At 40.7% G+C, this 24,414-nt stretch overlaps 1 protein-coding gene across 3 annotated transcripts in view; it reads left to right on the top strand.

Annotated features, from left to right (window-relative positions):
• KLF3 (KLF transcription factor 3) overlaps nt 1–22,043 on the top strand; it is a 32,779-nt gene extending 10,736 nt beyond the window's left edge. For 2 of the 3 annotated variants that reach the window (XM_057546693.1, XM_007178829.2), the window contains exons 2-6: nt 4,824–4,919; nt 12,904–13,393; nt 14,089–14,239; nt 19,172–19,332; nt 21,481–22,043. In XM_057546693.1, the coding sequence (XP_057402676.1) occupies nt 4,863–4,919; nt 12,904–13,393; nt 14,089–14,239; nt 19,172–19,332; nt 21,481–21,662 (1,041 nt within the window). In that variant the 5' untranslated portion in view covers nt 4,824–4,862 and the 3' untranslated portion in view covers nt 21,663–22,043. Of the gene's footprint in view, nt 1–4,156; nt 4,248–4,823; nt 4,920–12,903; nt 13,394–14,088; nt 14,240–19,171; nt 19,333–21,480 lie in introns of all 3 variants that reach the window. The other variant, XM_057546692.1, reaches the window with a different exon arrangement.
• Nucleotides 22,044–24,414: the final 2,371 nt, after the last annotated feature.

The raw sequence follows: 24,414 nt of genomic DNA, 5'->3' as shown, positions 1-24,414 counted from the left end.
GGTGATGTTCCTATATTTTTGCTTTTAGGCACCTTGATAACTTAGAAGTTTTTTTAAACCGGTTTTGCCGTTTTTTTCCTCTTGTAAATGTAGTTGTGTTATCCTGGGATTGCTAGTTTAGAAGGTATGTTTCCTAAGCTAGTTACACACAACTGAGATGTAAATGTGTTAATGTTTGGGAAATAGTTGTAAGAAAAAACAGAACCACTTTTGGGGGCCTTCTCATCTCTGTGATAAGAATTCCTGAGCCTAGTTGAAACCCACTACATTTAAAGACCTTGATGTTGGCAAACTCAATTTACCGCCCCTGTCCTAGTCTTTATACTTGTTTTAGTGCGCCACCTAATGGTTCTACTTGGGACTGCTGTCAGGGTTGTGAAGTAATAGTTTTTCTACAGCATTTGTAGTTTACTTAGCATTCTTTTAACATGATGGTAATAGCCCCAGAGCACTGAGTCGCCCACGCGTTAACAAAAGCCACTAAGTTTAGGAACCCCAGTTCTTCCAGTGCGGGAGTTACTTCCCAGTTATATGGAAGGCCCTTTGGAGACACTGTAGTCACTCTTTTCTGATTCTAGATCAGAACCCAAAGACAAGGTCAATGCTCGTGGCAAAAAGTGGTCTGTTCAGAGATAGAAACAGTAGGTACAGAGTCTAGACGTTTTCTGCAATAAATAAACAAAAGCCTGATTTGTGTTAATGTGTTTGATTCCCTTCCTAAATTTGGTTTCTTTCTAGCTTAGCTTCCGTCTTATTTTTATTAAAAGTTTTAATGATAGAATTAATAAATTTTAAAATGGGCACACAGGTGTGTATAAAGCTGCCCCACCCCTCCCAAGATGCTCTTGTTAAGGGTTAGGGTGTGTCTTTTTCTTTTTCTTTTTTTTTTTTCACCACATGACCTCCTCGTTCCATATCCTGTGACTATCACTAAAAGTATAATCAGTCATTTTAGAAGCTACCAAATTGAGAGCAAAGTGCTGTTAAGCATGTGAGTGGACAGTGAGTTGGGTTCTGTTCATAGTGATATTTGTATTTTGCACAGACTTTTTATTGTCCGGTGATGCATTATTTAGTTAGGAGTTTCAAAATGAGGTATTCTCAATTGTATCTTGCTTCTTCATTTATTAATTAATTCTAATACTTGCGTATGAGAAATATCCCTTCATCAGTGATTGAGTTACTCTTTTAGGTACAGTTCTGAACAAATAAACATACCTTTAAATTTTTTTTAATAAAAATGAATCAGGTTTTGTTAGAAGGGATGCTTTATGTTAGACGATTTTTTCTCTTATAAGTCTTTCAAAGCACTGATTTCCCTACATTTAGATAAAACATAAAAATTAAAGAATGAAAGTAATTTAAATAATGTCTTAAAATGACCCAAGCTATAGCAGGTTAATGTGTAATTCATTACTAAATGGGTTCAGTACTTATTGCTATAGGCATTTGAAAAAGTTATTGAAGGCTTTATGAGCTAAATGATGGGGTTAAAATTTGGACCAAAATGAGCTACAGAGCCCATCATCTTAATGCCACCGTGCTTCTCCTGCACATAGGAAAGGATTCCAGGTAAGGCGAGGTGTGGAGATGCTAGGAAGCTATTGTGATGGTACAGCAGTCAAGTAAGTGACAAGGCCCTATGTAAGATCTCATACAGGCTACTGTAGGCAGCTATTACCTTTTTTTTTTTTTATTTATTTTATTTTATTTTATTTATTTTATTTATGGCTGTGTTGGGTCTTCGTTTCTATGTGAGGGCTTTCTCTAATTGTGGCAAGTGGGGGCCACTCTTCATCGCGGTGCGTGGGCCTCTCACTATCGCGGCCTCTCTTGTTGTGGAGCACCGGCTCCAGACGCGCAAGCTCAGTAGTTGTGGCTCACGGACCCAGTTGCTCCGCGGCATGTGGGATCTTCCCAGACCAGGGCTCGAACCCGTGTCCCCTGCGTTGGCAGGCAGATTCTCAACCACTGCGCCACCAGGGAAGCCCCAGCTATTACCTTTGAAACTGAATTTAGTCTGAGTTTTTTAAGGGTGGAGGGGATTGACCTCTAAGGCTAGGTATGTTAGCAAGGAGACAAGTACCTGGCATTTCCGAAATCGGAACCAACAAATTTAGTGCTGTTTGTACAGTATATAGATCCAAAAATTGTGTGCATATTCAGTGATATAAATGACTTAAGAGGGCAAAAAGAGTTTTTTTGTTTTGTTTTGTTTTAATCTCATTTGGTTTTTTCCAAAACCTTGAAGGTAAGTGTTTTAGGAAGTAGGCAAAGGAGGTGTCCTCTGCATTTTACATGTGAAAAAGGGTCTCCCTCCTCCTCTCCCTCATGTCAGGGGTCAGGTGCAGATCTCCTGCTTGAGTCTACAGATCAGGACTGTTTCCTTACACTCCTGAGAATATGAGTACTTTTGTTTAGAAGGATTTGCAGCAAGATACTGTCTAGTGGAGTGGATGAATCTGTAAGAGTAAATTAAATTTAAAAGGCTTGGGGGAGGATGACCAGCTGTGGGTCGAGGCTGCTGAATTATCTGACCTCATTGATACAAGGAGGCTATCTCACGTCTTTTGTTTACGGTCTGCTGTAGGGCCCTGGACAGCAATTCCTAGAACCGTATCCATCTGTACAGCTGCTACCCTGGGAACTGGTTAATAATAGATCCCAAGACACAAAAGGGGTTTTCATCCTTCATTATGAAATCATCCATTTTTCACTGGCTGTGGGGTTTGTTCTTGCTGGGATACAGAAGAGGGTGGTAGCACCATTGATTTGAGCAGCCTGGTATCAAATTGTGTTCACAGATTATAATACGTTCTGTGATGTAGGAAAATATAATTTTGAAGTCAGGGCCTTATGTTGAGTTAATGATGATATTCACGTGTTGTCACAAGACCCAGGACAGTCTTTCTTCAGCGAAGCAGTGAAGCACAAGAACTACACAGTATTACTTTTATAATTGTGTGTGACGATATCTTAGTTTAACCCGTAGAGCATGGACACCACTGGCTACAGAATTGCTATCGTGGAAGTGGGGATGGGGTGATTAAATGCTGAAATACAGGAAGTAATCTAAACCAGGGATTTCTATACCTTTTTCTGGTAGAACTCAATCTAGAACTTGTTTACGTTCCCACCCAAACCAAAGTAATATATAAAGACCTCACTTCTAACCAAATTTGGGTAGGAGGTGCCTGAAGAAAGTTGTTGATGATCTGGGTAATATGTGGGCAGTGATTCTATAACGTATGAAATGCAGTTAAATGTTCAGCAGACTGAATATTTTGTCTTGTGAGGAAGCGATTGATTTGATGTATTTTAGTGCTAGAAGTGGACAGTGTAGAACACAGGAGGAAAGGGATAACACAAGCATAACAAAAGAGGAAGAGAAAGATCCAACAGAATCAAGATGGACGTTTTCTTTACATTAGGCTAAAGATTGGCTTATTTCCTTATGAGGAGAAATTGGAGTAAATACAAGGTAATAGTCTTCATATAAAAAAAGTACTTAGAAAACCATAAGCAGGGACCGGCAACTCAAGACCTGAATATAGGCATTTCTCAAAAGAAGAAATGTAAGGAATCCCCTGGTGGTCCAGTGGTTAGGACTCTGCACTTCCACCGCGGGGGGTGCAGGTTCAATCCCTGGTCAGGGAACTAAGATCCTGTGTGCCGTGCGGCGCAGCCCCCCCCCCAAAAAAAAATCAACTTGTAAAAGAAGAAATGTAAATGGTAAATAAAGATGAAAAAGACTCAGCTTCAATAATTAAATCAATAGAGAATAAAAATCGTTTGTCATTTTGATATTAACAAATTAGCAAAGTTTTATTTTTTTTTAAATGATCATGCACCTTGCTGGTAGAAATTTTGGGAAACAGGTTATATTTTACTGATGGAAATTATAGAGTATCTTTGCTGGATGATACAGCAAATGCTTTGATAAAAGTACATGCTTCTCACTCAAGAATTCCCCTTCATAAAATTTATCCTAAAAATTAAGGATGCGCAGGAGCATGTAAGTATAAAAGTGCTCATTACTATCTGTCATGGTGAAAATTTAGAAGCAACTTAGGTGCCCAATGAAAGGAATTTTTAAAAATCTGATTGGGGACTTCCCTGGCGGTCCAGTGGTTAAGACTCTGTGCTTCCTCTACAGGGGGCCTGGGTTTCATCCCTGGTCGGGGAACTAAGATCCCGCAAGCCGCAAAAATCTGATTGGTTCACACGGTGGCACACTGAACTTGATGGTACGGAACCATACTTACTGAAAAAGAAACATTTTCCCAGTAAACTGTTAAGTGAAATTATGGGTACTATGTAGTACACATATTACAATCCATTTAAAAAGAGAGTTTGGAGGGATAAAGACAAAGATATTCACGATGGTTGGTTCTAAGTTGTCTTTTTGCCTGCCTTGTTTTTTCCTGATTTTTCTGTAACAAACACAAGGGGGAAAGGAAAGGTGTTTAACATTCATATATAATGTTAACTTCTATTGAGCTGCACAGTAATCTTGAACAAGCATGGCTGCTCAGAAGAGGCTGTACCTATTGTTCCAGAAACATCAGGGTTTATGTATTTGAGTTAGAAATGCCCGTTGGCTCTCACCCGGTTATGACCATGGAGTCTGGTTTTAATTATATAAAATGGCATCTCTCATAGGTAAGGGAAACAAATTCCAGCCATTCTGGGGGCAGGGGAGAGGAAGGAGCAGAGAAGGGGGGTGGTGGTGAGGAATATTATATATATATATATATTTTTTTTACTGGTTTATATTGAAAGTAACCTTGGGATTTAGAGAGACACTTTGTTTTGTTTTCTAGGCCAAACACCAGAGCACCCTAGAAAGCGTAATTGAAAGAATGCTCATGTTTGACCCAGTCCCTGTCAAGCAAGAGGCCATGGATCCTGTCTCAGTGGTAAGTTTTCCAAAACCGAACACCTCTTCTTCCTTATTCCAAGTGGTAATAACTCTACTGTGTGTTGTGTTATTCCTTAAAGCCACTCGTTACTTGACAGGCATTTGATAGGCAAACTTTTCTGAAAGCCCCTGGTAGTAAGTGAGGTAAACACCCTCCTAGCAACTGTACCCCCATTTAATAAATGGGATCCGTGTTTCCTTAAGCCCTGTGCCCCAAACCCCCACCTCCCCCAAGATGTGATCAACGCAGAACTTGGGCCACAGGAGCATCTGCTCACAATAGAAGTAGTTTTACAAAACCCCCTCAGTTACCAGTTTTTTAGTTTGAGTTCTCAGGATTATTGGTTTTGGCAAAAATAAGTTTGGCCAGATTAATTTTTAAAAATTAATGTGTATTTAGGGACATTAAAAAAAAAAAACCGGTATGCAATGTTTATCGTGATTAGGAAGCAGTTTCCAAATGTACCTACAAGAAATCTGCATCAAGAACAAGTTTACCCATAATTCAAAACGAGTCATGTACCGCAATGTTCATTGCAGCTCTATTTACAATAGCCAGGACATGGAAGCAACCTAAGTGTCCATCGACAGATGAATGGATAAAGAAGATGTGACACATATACACAATGGAATATTACTCAGCCATAAAAAGAAACGAAATAGAGTTATTTGTAGTGAAGTGGATGGACCTAGAGTCTGTCGTACAGAGTGAAGTAAGTCAGAAAGAGAAAAACAAATACCGTATGCTAACACATATATATGGAATCTAAAAAAAAAAAATGGTGCTGAAGAACCTAGGGGCAGGACAGGAATAAAGACACAGACGTAGAGAACGGACTTGAGGACACGGGGAGGGGGAAGGTAAGCTGGGATGAAGTGAGAGAGTGGCATGGACATATATACACTACCACATGTAAAATAGATAGCTAGTGGGAAGCAGCCACATAGCAGAGGGAGATCAGCTCGGTGCTTTGTGACCACCTAGAGGGGTGGGATAGGGAGGATGGGCGGGAGATGCAAGAGGGAGGAGATACGGCGATATATGTATATGTATACCTGATTCACTTTGTTATACAGCAGCAACTAACACACCATTATAAAGCAATTATACTCCAATAAAGATGTTGAAAAAAAAAGAATGCGTTTACTTAGAGGTGTTTTTCACTTGAGATCACCACCCAGACTATATAGAAGAGTTTCTTAAACATGTTTGTGAATGTCGTTTTTTTTAATACTGGAAGAAAAAAAGTACTCCATTTTATCTCATGCAGTGTTTAGGATGTCCCTCAAGGAGCTGATTAAAAAGATGAAAACTGGGGGAGGGGGGGAACTCCTTGGTCCTTTTGCATGTAAAAATATATTAAGAATAAAGTGATTAGCTTAAACTTCTAGCAGCCATATGGAGCTGTGACTGGGGAGAAGCTAGGGAAAGAATGAACTTGACCCTGAGGATGGAATTTCGTATCACTCGGAAGAGTCTGTGACTGGGAGGAAATTATGATCACTGTTTTTTTCAACACCTTAGTGCTAAGCTAGCCCCTCCTGTGAGCCAGGCCCCTCTACATGCTTCTCGGCCACCAGGGAACAAGTAATTAGTCCAGGTGTTTATAGAGGTGCAACACCAGTGCTATGGAGGTGGGACATGGGTGACAACAGAAAGGTGTCCGACTGCAAAGCAGGGAGTGGTTGAGACTTGAGGAGATCTGGTTTAGTGAATATAACAAGGCCACGCTCCCAATTCTGTCCTGCTCTTTTCTTCCATGGGCTTGGAAAATACTCACAAGGGGAAAAACTTGGCCTGAGTTGTGTATCTGAAGGTTGGTAATGACACGCTTGCAAAAATTAGATCATCCTTATGCACTGGCTGTGGAGGTTCCTGCCAAAACTGTTTATACAAGACACAGGGGTCACTCCGAGGCCCTTGGAACTGAGTTGCCATGGAGATTACTGTGCCAGTGAAGTGTTTACCACTGTGTACAGTGAAAAGTTAAGTCAGGAAATAACATTCACCTTCCTGCATGATAACTGGATAACTGCGTGTCTGAATATGATAATAACAGAGCAATAAGAATTACTTTAATCAAAAAACTAAATTGACTTCTAATTTTACTCGTTTTGTCATCAACCCCTTCCCCCAACTACTACATGATCATATTGGAGGAATATTAAGGTATAAAATTTCCCCATTAATTATATCCTTGAAATATGAATAGGTTTTTAGTACTGAAGAATATGATTAATTTGATAAATGATGCAGGACCATCAGTGATGCATTTTGTAATCAGGCATGAGAATGTGTCACAAGAGCCTAATTTAAAGCTAAAATGAAGTTGGCACAATACAGTTAAGTGCAAAGAAATACATACACTTTGCTGAAAAAATGGAAATAAGATTAATTTGAAGTAACGGTTATACTGGTAATGCTGGAATTTATATTAATATATGGAGTTAAAATATGTAGAAGTATTTTTGCAATTAATGGTCTTTTTCTCCTTCACGCTCTAGTTTTCAACTTCTACAGATGCTTATAGGATTTAATTACATTGTCTCACCAAAAGATAGTTTCAGTCCTTACAATAAAGTTTCCTTTTCTTAATTCAGCAAAACATCAGTTAACTAAAACACTTGGGGAGTAGGGCATTGTGATTATTTTACATAACAAAATTAAAAGCTTTTGTTTCCACTCTTAAATCTTCAGATTTTATCTTTCCTGCCTTCATAGGTGGAGTATATGAAACCTGATTTATTGTTCCTTTTTTCCTTTTTCCTTTTTAATTCTGCCTTTGACCTGAAGGTTGAGGTCTTTGTTTATTCAAGTCAGTGTTCTAAACATTAAGCCGTAGACATGTGTAAGATTCTTTTTGTTTTAATTCCACATATGAATAAAAATATTTTACAGTGACTTATTTCCCTCCCCCACTCCTTTTTCTTAAAAAGTGAGAAGAGCAGAAGCAATCTGCCTATTTGGTATTTTGCTGTAGTTTAGAGAAAGTGAGGAAATGTAATTTTTCTCTTGCTGAAGTATAAGCCTTCATACTTCCCACTAAACCTTGTGCCTTGAGGCACATTAGACTTTGGATTGTTGATCCTGTTAAGATTTGCAAGAATGGGGAGCAGAATACACCCGCCTCCGTGCCATGGAGCTCTGTTACTTACTATCAGTGCGATGCTGGCAAAACCATCAGCAGCTCCCTGAGCCTCCAATCTTTTCTTATTTGTGAAATTGGAGATTATTAATTTGTAAAATGTGAAATGGCAGGTGTATATAAAATACGCACATAAAGGAGTTGTTTGTACCGATACTGCCAAAGAAGTTTGAAAATTAGAACTTAATTCAGGAAGTGAGAAAGAATTTTTAAAAGTATTCCCTCATAATCTTTTCCTACAGGAAGATTACTTTTGAAGAACGTGTATTTTTTTCTTTTTCTTTAATGAAAATTATCATCTAACGGACGCCTTACAGATTGAGAAGTACTTAGAAATCAGTAGTCCCTCTGCTGTGTTCTAACAGAAACTTTTCATGACGTTTCTGAGCCTGGTAGAAAGAGAGCTTTCTGCTTTTGTTTGCATAGAGGGGCATGACATTTGCTGTTTCCAGCGAGTTTGTTTATAAATGCACCACACCTTCCTGCACTTGGAAGCCCACCCTTGGTATGAAGATTCCTTTGACTTGCCATCGCCCTGTAACGGACGGCACATTTTTTTCATATTAATGAACAGTGAAACAGAGACTCATCCACGTTTCATGCAGTCACTCCATCCACTTAAACCACCTTGTAGTGGAAAACTCACCAAAACTATTTCCAATAAAACGAGAAACTATTCTCACTTTCATATGAAGTGATAGCACTGGAAAATTATCCAAACCCTGTGCCTTTTTCCTCACCACACTTTAAAAAATCATGTTTTTGAGAATCAAAGAATTGGTATTATCCTGAGCCTTGTCAGCAGTAAAACCTTGCTCCGAGAGCATGTTGATTCACATCATTCATTCATCCGGTGTTCTTTGAGCACCCGGGCTGGACCCTCATCTCCCAATCCAGTGACAGGAAGCCGCCAGCAAAGAAATAACCCACAGCGCGGAGGTGTGAACACTTGAATGCGTGTTACAACAGAGGGAGAGAACTTTTCTTAACAACAGATCTTCTGGAAAAGTAAACCCATTGCCACCGCTAGTGGGGGTCAGGAGTGGGGGAGCCTTGCGTGAGTCTTGTCTGCAGGCTGCTCTGTTCCCGCAAACAAGGCTCCTTGAGTAAGCAGTGTGCATACGAGGCAGTGGATGTCTGGCAGTGGCTGGAGGCCCTCTTTCTGCTTCATCAGTACTTGCCTCTGATTTGGATTTCGCTGGTGTAGCCACACTTATCTGCATTGCATTGTTAGAAGACAGGAATGGTCTGGAACAGAGAAGAAGCAACTGTTACCAGGGTGTATCCACCCAAGGCACACACCCCAAGCAAGCCCTGTATCAGTCCTTACACTGTGGAGAACCAGATTGTTGCAGGCTGATTGCAGTGGTTTATGTGCTCCACCCAAATAAAGTAAACACGTCTCATAGAAGGTTCTGGTAAACATTGCTATGAAATTTGCTAGTGAGACAGTTTGAAGAACCATATTTCTTCACCCTGAGGCGAGGCAGTCGGACTGGAAGTTGTTAATAGTGTGTACTCAGTCGTGTGCCCAGGTCCCAACAGTCCCCCTGCTTTTAGCCCTAGAGCCTTACAAAAACCACATGTCCAGTATAGCTGGCAGGGGGCATTCACAGGAGGGTAAGCTCTCTGCAGAACTGTGCACAATGTTTATAAAACTTAGCTCTATGTGTGGATGTTTCTTTCTTTATGGCTTGAGAAACCTGAGACTGTTATTAAATTTGCAAATCTCCCAGGTTCTAAATTCCTGCTTTCCTTAAACTCACCCCACAGATAGAAAAATCCAACAATGACAGCAATAAAAGTATGTCTTCATTTTGCTTCCTATGTAGCTGCCAATAAGTTGGCATTAAAATCTAGGTCATAGGGATGTCTTTGAAGACTAGGGCTGAAAATTAGGGAGAAGCTACAATTCCGTGAGTAGAAAGAATGAATACTGCCTCCCATTTCCTGGAGTTTTTGTTTCTCATACCATAACTTTTGCCCTTTAGAAAATTATATCAAGATGGTTAAATTTTAGAACCAGGAGAAATGTTTTTTTCCCTCCTATAGTTAATTACTTCCTTAAACCCTCACTGTACAAAGTTTGTAATTTTTTGTTAGCAAACCTTGTGCCTCTTTTGCTTTTTCCTATTTCAATATTTAAATTGAAATCTATTTCATATTAATATTACTGTATATTTTGGGCCTCTCACCTTGTGTTGCACCTGTGTGTGTCTAGTTCTAAAGAAAGGTAGAAACAGTCTTTACCTCATTTGATCCTTAATATGTAATTCAAAGCTATTTTTTTAAAGCTATTTTTAAAAACAATTTGTATATTTTTACAAATTTCATGTTTCCTGATTTTATATCCTCATGTCCTTGTTTTTAAGCAGTATTATTAGTGAAAATTCTCCCCGCCCCCACCTTTAAATCGCATTTAAACACTATACCATTTTAATAATAAAAATTAGTATTTTTATTCTGTATCTCTGTCATTTAGAGCCGAGCTGTTCCAAGGGTGGTCTGTGGCACCTTAGGTCACTAGCCAGTAATTCAGAACCTGCCTTTTAACAAGATTCCCAGGTGAATTTGTGTGCTCAGTAAAGTTTGAGAAGCCCTAATAGGGAGCATCAAAGCCCACTGCAGTGCACACCTCTTGCATAAGGAAGGAAGACAAGAGACTCCCAGGACCACAGTGTGTGTTAAGTTCATCACATAGGTATCTCATTGAGTCCAATTTTAATCTTAACCTCACAACCTCCTGGAAGGTGGGTATCCAATGCCACCTTGACAGATGTTGCCATATCCTCATGGCTCCTGCACTCCTAATATTTATTTAGTAATTTTTCTTGCCCTAGAGATAGAATTGCTTTTTAACATAATAAAGTTATTTTAAAAGGGAACGTTGTATCACTACTGTAAAAGTTATTTTAAAAGGGAACTTTTTATCACTACTACTGAGAAACATAGTTTTTTCTTAATGCACTTAAATAAATACATAACTATTCTAAAGCTCTGTGTCTATCAGAGAGATGTACACCAGACTGCAGGAATCACTGTTCCATGTGGTTATGTAGATTACGAATGAGGATACAGGTAAAGAAAGAAAGGACAAAAGAACAAAGTGCATCTTAACGATGAGAAACTGACATCAAAACCAGATTAAGATAGGTACTTGCCTGTCCCCTTACTTTCCAATACTCTGATGCTCAGTTGGCCCAGAGAAGGAATCAGGCATCTGGAATTTTAAAGCAGCACAGCTGATTCTGATGCATAGTCAGGTGGAGATTTACCCAGTGAGGCCCAGAGAGGAAAAAGGTGTGATCTCAGTGGTAATCCCAGTCAAAAACACTGCTATTCCACAGTTATTTATAACTCACATTAGTGGCCATTGGCAGGGCTGGGGAGGCTCAGAAATTAATAGTGCATTTAAGCTGTTTCATTATAAGGCCCCATTGGTGGGTTTTCTCAGTTGCATCATGAGCTAGTGTTGCCTCAGAATCACAAACACTTCGGATTTTAGAGCTGGAAGAGAGGCACAGTATGTTACTTTTCACTTTTACTGTAAAACATTCAAATACAAGTAATTTTCTGCAGGCAGACTTGACATGTTACCACTAAAAATTTCAGTTTCCCTAAAATGCCTACAAGTAAAGAAAATGACTTATGTTGAGTTTAATGTTTTTTAAAGCATTCTACAACAAAGTTTTCTATTTTTTAATTTTAATTAAGGAATAGAAGTAATTTTAGTGAATTCCATGGCCAAGGACAGTACCCATAGTGTGCAATTATGATTGATTTATATTTAAAGCTGGTAAATGAGAGTTAGGTTTACCTTGATATTATAAGAGAGAAATGTACTTGAAGATAAATTAGGTCAGTTGTGGAACAGATCTTAGATTTGGGAGGAAAACCATTGGTGTCTCCTCCAGTATCTTGTTAGGTTGTCCTGCAGCCTCTTTTGATGAGGGGGGTAGCAAGGTGGAAAGGAGAGAAGGCAGGGCCTCGGCTCGTGTGCAGGGCCCTTCCAGCATCACGTGTCTTTATTTAAGTCCTGTTACATTAGCTCGTTTTTACAGTTCTGTGTCATCCACAAATTTGGAGATTAAGTCATCTTCTACAGTTTCATTCAGACTGTGAATAAGTCTATTGCACAAGTTGGAGCCAAGAACATAACCACCCTTGTGTGTGTGGCCTTCCGTGTATAGGTGTGTAGGGTGACTGGCCATCCTGGTGTGCCTGAGATTGAGGCGTTTCCTAGGATGTAGGACTTTTAGTGCTAAGGCCAGGACTCGTAGCATGGATGTGTCAGTGGCTGAAGACCATCCTAAGGCACTACCATGCAGCTCCGCTTGTCCCTGTTATACACAGCGTATGAGAAACGTTCAGTGTCTTTCTGCTGAGCTGGAGGGCACTAAAGCCAGGGAGAGTATTTCCTGCCAAGTAAGAAACCCCATCAGAAAATCAACAAGGTTAGTTGGCTTGGCTGATTCTTGGTGAACCTCAACGCCAACTCCTAATGATAAAGGCCCATAAGCCTTCTGTTTCATAACCTATTTTAGAATTTTTCCAGGTATCATCCTCAGCCTTAACATTGGACATGGCCATAATCGTAGAGTTAAATGTGAGATTTTTCGTGTGACACAGTTACCACATTAACTTTAGTACTTACGTTTATTAGACCAGCTCTCTCTCATAGCATTGTTTTAGGGTCAAGCATGTATCTAAACCCAAACCACTTATTAAAGTCCATGTGATTGAAGGTGCCTTGTTGTATATTTTCATCTTAATTCGTGTTTCAAGCAAACTCGCTTACTTGGCTGTTGACACGTTTCCGTCTTTCTTTTCCAATAGTCATACCCGTCCAATTACATGGAGTCGATGAAGCCCAACAAGTATGGCGTCATCTACTCCGCACCGTTATCTGATAAGTTCTTCCAGACCCCAGAAGGCCTGTCGCACGGGATGCAGATGGAGCCGGTGGACCTCACCGTGAACAAGCGGAGCTCGCCGCCCTCTGCCGGGAACTCCCCCTCCTCCCTGAAGTTCCAGTCCTTGCACCGGAGGGCCTCGCCGGGGCTGAGCCTGCCCTCGTCCAGCCCACCCGGGAAGAAGTACTCGCCGCCGCCGCCGCCCGGCGTGCAGCCCTTCAGCGTGCCGCTGTCCATGCCGCCTGTGATGGCCGCGGCCCTCTCCCGCCACGGCATCCGGAGCCCCGGCATCCTGCCCGTCATCCAGCCTGTTGTCGTGCAGCCCGTCCCCTTCATGTACACCAGCCACCTCCAGCAGCCGCTCATGGTCTCCTTGTCGGACGAGATGGAAAATTCCAGTAGTAGCATGCAAGGTAAATTCCGCCACCCGCCCACACTGCTGCCGCCCCGCTTAGTCCGGACTTAACGGGTCTTCACCAGATAGTCTGGGTGAGGGAGCAAAGGAAGCAAGGGGCCAAGAGCTGTTGAACTCTGCAGAGGAAATATTCGACTTAGAGTCTGCGTAAGGCATTTGCTTTTTTTTTTTTTTTTTTTTTTTTTAAGTGTTGACACTGGAAGATCTCCCAAGAATCAGGCTGTCTGTTAAATGCCATGAAATGATTAGTTTCACTATATACTTGTCAACCTGGGGATAATAAGAATCTTGACTTTATGTTTTGCTTTATTGAATACCAACATGGTTCTAGGTGCAAAAAGGCATTTAAGAAATACCTTCAGGCCATGTGATAACTAATGGCTATTAAAAGCCACCTTGTTTACTGACTGGTCAGAGGCAGAAGGCTGAGGTAACAAGGAGATAACCAAACGTCATAAGGAAGAAATCCTTTGGGGGCTGATGTCTTAAAAGTCCAGCTTCCTCCTTACGGTGCTTGCTGACAAAGTAATCGTTAGGAGGAGCAAGAAGCGCCCACCGATTCATTTCTGCTGTCATTTTGCCAAAGGCAAATAGAGACACATCAGTGTGGTAACTAGAAGCCGTGCAATAAGCTTTTAAAGGCTGAAATCGGTAAATGGTACATAGAGTAACTTTTCTATTTTTATTTTGTAGTCCCTGTAATTGAATCATATGAGAAGCCTCTATTACAGAAAAAAATTAAAATAGAACCTGGGATCGAACCACAGAGGACAGATTATTATCCTGAAGAAATGTCACCCCCTTTAATGAACTCAGTGTCCCCCCCGCAAGCACTGTTACAAGAGTAAGTATATTGAGGTCTGCCTGGCATTTACGTAGCGGCGTGCATCTCGGAACTGGAATGGAAGCTGGAGCTTCCCGCTCAGGATGTGGTGTGGATTGCCAGCCGGGACTGCCTTGTCATTCGGGGCAGCCCCTGGGCCAGATGGGAGAATCTCTCCAAAAACTATGTGCTCTGTTACACGCGTTACGTCACGTTCTCAGTGAATTGGTCACACATGATTTTGCCGCTTTACCCCAGAAATCATTTTTATCTTGTTTTTTTCCGTCCTTCCAGACTATGTGTATCTAGTTCTCCCATCATCTTTAGCCCAACATGGATTGAATTTGGTGTTCTAGATATTCCACTTAAGGTTGGATCCTGGAAATGCTTCATGGGATCACATATCGTCCTTCCCATTGTCAGTTCTCATAAAGTATAGTGTTTCTGTGGTGGGGAATGGCTTTAGTCAGAATTTTCCAGGCCAACCACAAATCCAAGAAAGATACTGCAAAACCAGTCCCGTGGCAACAGAAAGCTGACCATGTTGCTCAGAGAAGCTCGGCGTTGAAAGAACTGTTTAGTCTCCGGTCTTTCTAATTGTGACTGCCCTAGAATGTTCGGTCTGCTTTAGAACCGCCATCCAGTAGGAAGTTTACACTACTGGTCAGCATCCAGGCACCTGAACGGTGGTTTAACTTGCTGTCATGTGATGGTGTCACACACAGTCTAAATAACATCATTACTGGGATTTGCCACTATAGATGCCCTTGACTTCTACCAGTGATTACACTGGAGGCTGTGTCTGCAGTAGGTACAAACGTGGCCTTCGGATCCAACATCTTGGATCCCAGCTCTGCTCTCCACCATGTGTATGACCTTGGCATAGTCACTTAATCTCGTTGCCCCGGCTTCCTCTTTATTTTCATTATTGGTTGTAATTATTTTTCTTGTGTTATGGTCCTTACAACACTGGATTTAATGGCCGGCTTCCTAGTACAAAGGAAGTACAACAGTTATTGTCTCCTCAAGCTCCCTTCTATCACCTTCCTCCCCATGTAACCTTTTCTCCAGCATTTCTGCCCACCTTTCTGCTTTATCTACTGCACTCTTCTCCCTTACATAATGAATTCTGTAGCAGAATATGAATCCTCTGGTTTTAGAACAGCTATTTTCTGGAACTTAACATATATTCTGGTTGTATCCACATTCAACCCCAAGTAGGCGCCTTCATAATAGCTCATATATCAATTGTCATTTGCATCAAATCCGTCCGTTTTTTTCTTGGGGGTGGTGAGGGGGGTTGTCATCTACTCCTTGATAGATGAAGAAGAGGATGAATCTTCTTCCGCAGCCACGTCAGCAGGCAGACTGTCTGATGGTCTTGTACATTATTGCCCTTCACAATTGCATAGTGCCTCCTTACCCCCAGAAAGGAACTTTTCCAAGTGTTTTCAAAGGAGTTATTTCATTCTCCGAAAACAAGCAGGTGGGAGTCAGAGCAAACAACTGATGAGCCAAGACATAAATAACTTGCCTGTAATCACACCATTAACAGCAGAGGGGGCCTGGGCTGATCTCCGGCTTCCAGATGAGTGGTCTTCTTGCTATTTTTAGGCCATATCTAGCTGATTGCATCTGCTGCTGCACTAAGGGAAAGGAAAAATAGACTAACCAAAATGGACACATCTTGTAGGCTGAATTACCCTTTTTTTAGGATGTCAGATGTCTTTGTTGAGGTAACTGGCAACATGGCTTGTACCTGTAATTGTTCCTGCACAGATGATGAAAAAGATGCTATAAAGCCAACTGCCCGCATAGCGAGGGATCCATTGACTGAAAGGGGGTTATTCCAAAGTCTAGGTTATTATAAATTACAGTGTAACACGTTACAGAAGAATATTTGAAGGCAATATTCTGTGCTCTGAATGCTGCTGGAAAGAAAACACCTTTTCTCTTTTCTTGCTTATTTTAAGTAACGTTCTTTGGATGATCTCAAGCTCAGTGGCTTTTAATGATTAATGAGTAATGTGCTTAGTCTAATGCTGACCTAAGAATGCATTTTGCCTCTCAGAAAATTGAACCGATTAGCCACAACTGGGACATGTACCCTTCAAGTAATTCTCTCGCAGATGTGATTAAGTAATGTCTTGGAGTGTGCCCAGTAGCAGCCCACATAGGAAACCAGCTAGCCAGGAAAGAATCACTGGAAACCAAGCACCTGGTACCATGTCCATGAGGCAGCCCCAATAATATTTGCCTTAGGAAACCCTTCCCTTACAGGGGCGGACTTTAAAATACAGCTTTGAAATCCACTTGTTTGATCATAAAGTTATAGCTTTAGGATTATTTTTAAAGGCACTCAAATGTATATCAGATTTCTTTTGTTATTTACATGTGTGAAAATTTATTTAGAACAAAAAGGTTGAGGATCAGATTTCCCCACTGAGTTGTGTACATGAAACTGTAGCAAACATATGAGGGATCAGCTTAACTCAAAAGAATGACCAGGTCTCTGATATTTATTAGGTATTCTAACTTCTTGGTTATAATGATCCCAAACAACCTCCTTAAAAATGAGCAGTGAGGAGACCAAGAAGAGTGAGTGAGGTCCCAAGATCCTGAACCTCAGCCTGTACCAATACCCGGCTCTTTGGAGATAGACTGCTGACCCCTCACAGAGTGATGCTGCCTTCCAAGGGAGATGTTGGGTGGAGTAGAGATTTCCTGATCTGGTGTTAGGACATCCCAAAAAAACTCCTCATGAAATTAAACAACTGTAGGGGCAAAGCTTGCTAATGGGTTTCTGCACCTTGAAATAGTAACAGCTACTGTTTCGCAGATTTGCATCTGGAACAGGTGTTGTTCTTAAGTGTTTTGTGTGCATTACTCACAACAGCCTTCTGAGATGGCATTATTATCATCCTCTTTTTTACAGAGAAGAAACTGAGGCACAGAGAGCATGAATACCTTGCCGAGGGTTATAGGGACTATCAGGGCAGAGCTGGAGCGCCCAGCCTTTTACGGTTCCTTTTTTTAGGGTAACATTTTCACAAAATGAGCAACTGAAACAGCAGTCATAACTACTGCCCAGAAACCATTAGAATCCCAACCCATAAAATCGAATAACTGGGAGAGACTTCTAATGTTATCTGGGATTCTCTCCCAGGGTCCCAGAGGCAAATGAGATATATTTAACTGTTCATTTTTTTTTCCCCTCAGCATTTTACTTCCTGAAGTTCTCTTAATGAAGATGAAAATTTTCAGTCAATGGCGTGAAAGTTGAAAGTTTAAAATAAACTGATAAACTGTTTTCTTTTTATTAAAGGGTCTTAATAATCGAGCTTTATAAAAACTCTCTCACTTCTCCATTTTCTCTGCTATTTGTTTGTACATTTATATAATTGAAGTTCTTGTTCTCCCCCCCCCCTACTAGTTCATGTTCACTTTTCCATGTATCTAAACTTTATTCTTTCATATCATCCCTCTAAGCATCAGGGTAGGAAGGTAAAGTGATACTCAAAACAGACAGTTTTTTTTTGCTAATCGTAAGTGAGAAATTAGTGAAGTCACTCAAGATAAAATGCACCTTTTTATTCTCTTCCTAGTCACTTCTTTGGGTGCTTGAAAAAGTTGTTGATAAGGGACATGTATTTACATTTTTACCAAGATAAAAAACACGTTTCATTCAGTGACTCTCTTGATTTTTATGTCTAAATTTTATTATTCTTTATCTCACAAGATTGTTTACCCTCATCAAATTCTTTTCACCAATCTTTTTTCCCCCATACACTCTTGTATAAAACATTCACATGTTATTTGGAATATTTTAAGAACTTTAGATTCAAATTTAAAAGACAAAGAAGTCTTTCATTGCAGTTAGAGGCCAACTGTGGATACATAAGCTTGTAATGTATCAAGTAATTAGTTATTAGGAGAGCAAATGGATGGAGTAGAACTTGTTGATTCCATCAATCAGCAGGGGAAGCCTGAAAAAACGACAGATTTTTCCTAGCTCTTCCCACCTGCCATTTCTCTCCACCAACTTCCTTTCTGAAAAAGAGAAAGTTCACAGTAATGATGTGTAACCTGATTTGATTTCAGTCCCCCCTCCCCCCTGGAAAGGTGTGCAGGCTCAGGAAGGGGCGTCTGGGTGAGGAGCCAGGAAGGTAGGGAGGATGGCGGGCAGCCAGTGGGGGAACCGGTGCTGCACCTGGAGCCTGGGTCTTGAGTCCTGAGTGAGGGGCTTCCTCGCCTGGCCACTAGCACTGCCTGAAGTTCTCTCTCAAGGAGGAATAATAGTGACAGTAAAGGTTTGAGTTTGTGAAGCCAGTAGTGCCAACTTTTTTTTTGACGGGGGAGGGGGGGGGTAGATAAAAATCAAATGTACATTGAGCCTCTTTAAGAGACTCAAACTAAATGCCAGTTATGTAAAGGATCAAATGTAGATACATCCTACAACGTGGTTGCCTGAGACTTAGGAGTTTGACCTCTTACATTTTCCCCTAAAGAATAATAAATGTGAGAAAACATAGTACAGCGTTCAGCCTAGTCCCACAGAATTCTACAAGAAAGCAAATTTCTATTAAGGGAAAGAGACTCTCCTAGCACTTTGCACCTCCCTCTAGTGTAGCCCCTAACCCTTCTTACTGTCATTACTTATCTACATGTCTGTCTCCCCCTAGAGTGTGAGCTCCTCCAGGGCAGGAACCCTGTTTTTATTCATCTTTGTGTCCCGGTGCCAAGCACAGTGCCTGGCTCATGGTAGGTGCTCACTCCATGTTTGTTGAATGAATATAGCAGTGCTTCTTGGGTTGATCTGCTAATTTCTTTTTGTTTATTTTGTTGGGTTTTTTGTTTGTTTGTTTTTGCCCAGTGTTGTTAATGCTTTTGGTACCCTGAAGGAAAGGAAGAGCCTTTCACTCACCATTTTGCATTTGGCATTGGCTTTCCTAGGAATCACCCTTCAGTCATCGTGCAGCCCGGGAAGAGACCTTTACCTGTGGAATCTCCAGACACCCAGAGGAAGCGGCGGATACACAGATGTGATTATGATGGATGCAACAAAGTATACACTAAAAGCTCTCACTTGAAAGCACACAGAAGAACACATACAGGTATTAGAAATACAAGACTCGCTTCATCTTTCTTCTTAAGAAGTACTAGCATGGAATGTTAAGACAAATGTTCTAGCTTTCAGAGATTATTGTAAGGAAATTTTTTCAGGCATCTTGAAAGTTACCATAGTCAGCTACAGATATCTCTTGTCAGTTGTGAAAAATGAAGTTTTCGATAATGATTTGTTTTTATAATAGAGTAGATTTAGGGTTATCTATTCAAGGCCCCTTGCAACCACTTGCAGTTCTGTGGTCTCTGTAGTAAGAGAGAGAGAAGGGCATGAAACCTCCACTGGTAACAGAGGGGGAAAGTGCCCTTAACCATGGGCCTGTTTCATCAAAGATGTGGCCTTCATATAGGCTGTCACTTAATAAATGTTGTACATTATCAAATTCACGATGGCAAAAAAAGAAAAAAGTTCTTTATACAGAACAAGTAAATGCAGCAGTTTATAGAAATGGAATTCAAACGGAAGACAGTCATCGAAGGAAAGAAAAGTGAAGAAATTTGAGTAATTATCGTCTTCTAAAACTGAGGGAACTTACAGGCGATTGCCTGCCATATTTGTTGTAGGATATTTTCCAGTTTGCCAGGAGTTGCATATAGAGCGTACAGACAGATCTTATAAAAATTGTTAAATAGGTGAGGAAAACGTAAAATTGTCCCCTGTGCTCATGAACATTTTGTAGCAAAACATCTTAAGGAATTCGTACAAAAATGTTTTAAACAAACCTGATTAATTGCAGTTGGTATTGGTGATTAATGTTTATGGAAAGCCTCATCTGAGCTGACCTCATACTCTTGGATGTGAAATTCTAGTGTAACAGCAATTTCCCTCTCTGTACATTTCCTTAACTCAGAATGTAGAATATTTGGAGTTTTGTGAGTCATTCTTGTTAGGAACATTTGCAAAGAGAAGAATCCGGGGTTTGGAAGAGGAGAGGAAGTAAAGTGTCTGGCAGAGTGGAAGTGAAGGCTTTCCGTGCATCCTGGGAAGGAGGCAAAGGAAGCCGAGGGGATCCAGCCAGACACAGTGTTCTTTGGCTTCCTCACAGTGTTGCCATGGAGAGAGCTGAGGGTGACAGCCTTGCGGTTAGAGGACCACCCAATGGGCAGTGCCAGATAGACTCATGAAAGCCTCCTCAGGGCACGAACGGGACCTGAGGGGTGGATGTTACCAAAGGCCAGCCTAAGAGTAAAAAGACATTGGATATTTGGGTAACAATTCAGATGTACGAAAAATAACTCTTAGCATGTATATTCTGTGCAACAAAGCAGAGAGTATAAATTCTGAATATGTCATTGAAATGCCAAGGACTTGCAATCCTTTAACGTTTCTAGAAAACAAGAGATAGTAAATGGGAATGAATCTGTCATGCCCATTACCCAATATTACTGATTAAAACATGTAAAATTACCATTAACTGCCTTTTTATTTGTAAAGGCCTTCAAACTGCTGTCCTCGTGACTTTCCTACAAAGGTCTTCTTTTTCTCACCTGTAAGTTATCGTCACACAGGAGAGGGTTGTAGAAACCTGACTTCTGACAGGGTGGGGAGTTTACTATATTTTCCGTACATCTGAATTAAAGCATTATACTTAGGCGTTGTTGTTCTTGACTAAACAAAAAATAAAATGTTGAAATCCCTGATAAATATTTGTTGCTAGGGACTTAGGGACTTCACATTTTTAGAAAACTATTGAAAAGAATAAGAAAATCCCACAAACTTTCAGTTTGGACTTCTCTTTGAATGGATAGCACTGCATGTAGCTAAGCTCCTAAGTAGGTTTACGACTTGGAGGTCAGCAAATACGGATCACCGGGTATTAAAAACTTATTCATCGCCTCCATTGAGGGTAAAACCAAAATTATTTGATAGCCCCTCAGAGTGGATTTCAGTGCCATAAATATGCTTTAAGAACTCTTAAAATCCCCCTCACCCCCTTTTTTGGGCAGAAAGCCAATTTCATATTAAGACAATCTGTGTTTCTTATTTGTCACCTAGTGGTTCAAGGGACAAATGTATGGTCCTATCTTGGAAATAATGTTTGTCAAGAGCTTTAGCTCAGATGTATTTACTGTCTTTAATTATTAATATCATTTTGCTCTTAGAAAAAATAAGCTCTTTTTTCCCCACCTTTCTGCAGGAGAAAAACCCTACAAATGTACATGGGAAGGATGCACATGGAAATTTGCTCGGTCTGATGAACTCACGAGACATTTCCGAAAACATACTGGAATCAAACCCTTCCAGTGTCCAGACTGTGACCGCAGCTTCTCCCGCTCCGACCACCTTGCCCTCCATAGGAAACGCCACATGCTCGTTTGAATGCCTCTATCTCCCGCCTCAGCGTGGCTCCCACTCTCCCAGCTCTCTCCCTGTCCTCCCTCCCGTTATCTAACTCATCTTTTTACATGTACATTTTAATTTTGATTCAGCTGGTCTGAATCTCTGAATTTATATCATTCAAACTTCCATATGGTCAGTAGTAAATGTTCTCTAATCCTCCCTCTCCTTACCACGGGTCAGACCTAAAGAATGTGAACACTTTTTTTTTTTTTTCTTTTTTTTTTCCGGGGATGCTAAGCAAACCCTTCTTAGAGATAACGTTTAATGTAATGAAAACAAGGGAACATGTAAATTAACATAACCAATTGTTTCTCCATGTAATCCTCAAAAGAATGTCAAAGTAAATGTATTAGAAATACAGTATCCAGCCTGCTGGTCCTTGCCAGAGGCATCCAGACCTCTGTGCTCTGTGATCGAGTTTGGTGCTCCACAGCAAAAAGAAGGGTGGAACCTTTCACAGATGAGCTAGACATGCAACAGGCTTTCAGACTAGTACAGTCAACTCTTCCATTGTCCTTCACAGATCTGGCTTGTCAATTTGGATTTATCGCTTCATCTAAATGTACGTCCTTTACCCTCCTTTGTGCCTGCAGCTACTAAGGAGGTCTTTGCCACCACTGGGAGGTGAGCCAGAGCTGCTGATTTAGGTGGATGACGTCTGTCAGTTGAGGGGGTGCATGCTGTACTTGCTAGCGTGGAGTCGGAGCAAAGGGGCATCAGCAGGGGCAGAGCAAGGCGGGCGAAGGAGGAAGCCAGCCATTCCTGCTCGCCTAGGGCTTTTCGGTGACAGTTCATCGTTTGGTTCGCTGGGCAGTACATTCCCAGAGCTTTAGTCTCTATGCACGTTCAGCTGTGCAGAACCCTACTGCAAAGCCAGATACTGATGGGGTTCTCCACGCACCTGTCTCTGTTTCTACAATGTCCTTAATGTGGATTACCAAGCATTGATAGGGGTGCCACAAAAATATTTGCTCAGTAATGGGAAAAAATCTTTTGGGTAAGGGTATGAATGGTCTTCTTTAATGGCCTTCTTTTACCCCACCTACTTAACAGCTTTTCTGCAAACAGGGAAACGTTGAGTGGTAATTGTATTCCCCTATCAAATTAATCACGGAGGCTTCATATGGAGACTTTTCTGTGTGAGCTGTAAGGTGCCAAACTGGCTGTCATCTGTGTTCATGACGCATATCATAAATAAGCATCTGCTAATGCTTTAGTAGATTCCTTCAATTTAAGACCTGAGTGACACTATTTGTAAATATAAATAGTTGTGAAGCACACATACCTTTCTTGGGGGACAGATTTCTGAAAAATCTAGAAAACCACAGTTCAGGGATTCATAAATGTAGCTCAAATTCCCAAATGTTTACTGTCGGAGCTGGCAATCTCCTATCACTATCAAGTATCCTGTCAGAAGAACAAACTGAAAATGACTCGTGTTTATGTTGAAGATTAATAGCACCATTATTTAGGGGAAGTTTTTCAAAAGCAGGCTTTTGAGCACCATAGTGTAAATGCCAGTAAAAATAATTTATGCGTAGAAATGCCATTGGTCCTAAATTTGAAGAAAGTGGGCGACGGTGGTGTAGTGTGGGTGCATTTGAGCAAATGCACCTTCATCCCTCGATAAAGGATGGAGGAGCAGAGAGAAGAATGGAATCCTGAAGATTCATCCCAGCCACAACTCAGGATCCAACACAACCTTAACTGGGAGGAATACACTGTTCAATTGTTTTTAAGACAGTGCATGAGTGATTCTGGAGGCCTGCGAATTGTGTGGGGAGCTTACTTTGATGGCGCTGTGTTAATAAAAGTTAGTTGTAGGGACTGCACACCTAAGAGATCCCGCTCGTAAGCCCTCGGATCCAACTGAAAGGAGATGTAGTTGAGAAATGCAAAGTAATTTGTTATTGTGGCACTTGGTTTTTCTTTTTTTTTTTTAAGCACTGCAAAATTTGTTTAGAATATTAAAACATCCTTATGAGGCTTTTTTTTTTTTTTTTTTGCAACTATGACATGAATTGAGGGATAAAAAAAAATGGCTCTTGGAAAAGTAGGTATTGTCTGTATTGTAGATGCTTAGTCACATTCATGCCAAAATGTTGACTGCTTGAAATGGTTCTTCCACAACACACCGAAGAATTAAGTTGGAGTGCAAAGAACATTTTTGTTTTAATGGAGGTAACCAGTTTGTGTGTGTTCTAACCCATCTTGAAGGTGGGGAAAGGGGCAAGAAAGGACAGAATTGATCTTTGAATAATTAGCTGTGAGTCTGAGTCCAGCTGATAGAAAGCTTCGTGGGTTCTCATGAAATTTGACGTGTATGCTATGGCATATTGACATTTTTTTTCAGAAAAGCAAGCAAGACCCTGCAAAGACTATTACATTACTATTCAGCTTGCTTAGATTATGCTAACAGTTCATTAACAAAGATACATTTCAACCCTGAAAGAAAAGCAACCCAGGAAGCTATTCTCTGTTCTCATGCTGGTCTGTATACTTTAGTTACCAATTGGCTCTTAACCAAATTTTCTTTTTTTATATATATTTGTATTTTACTATGATAGTTGAGAAATTTAGTCTCTTAGTAATTTTTAGCTGTTATTGTGGAAGACCTCCAATACAAGATAAGGTACCCTTGAACGTGTGGTTTTAATGATATGCCACGTTACTATCAATGGTGATTTTAATTGCAATATTTTAAACTGATGAGAATGATTTGTAAACATGA

This window comes from Balaenoptera acutorostrata, chromosome 5 (genome assembly GCF_949987535.1).
Source record: "Balaenoptera acutorostrata chromosome 5, mBalAcu1.1, whole genome shotgun sequence".
NCBI lineage: Eukaryota > Metazoa > Chordata > Mammalia > Artiodactyla > Balaenopteridae > Balaenoptera > Balaenoptera acutorostrata.
Note: the sequence above shows the minus strand (reverse complement) of the source record. Positions and strands in the feature narration are given on the sequence as shown.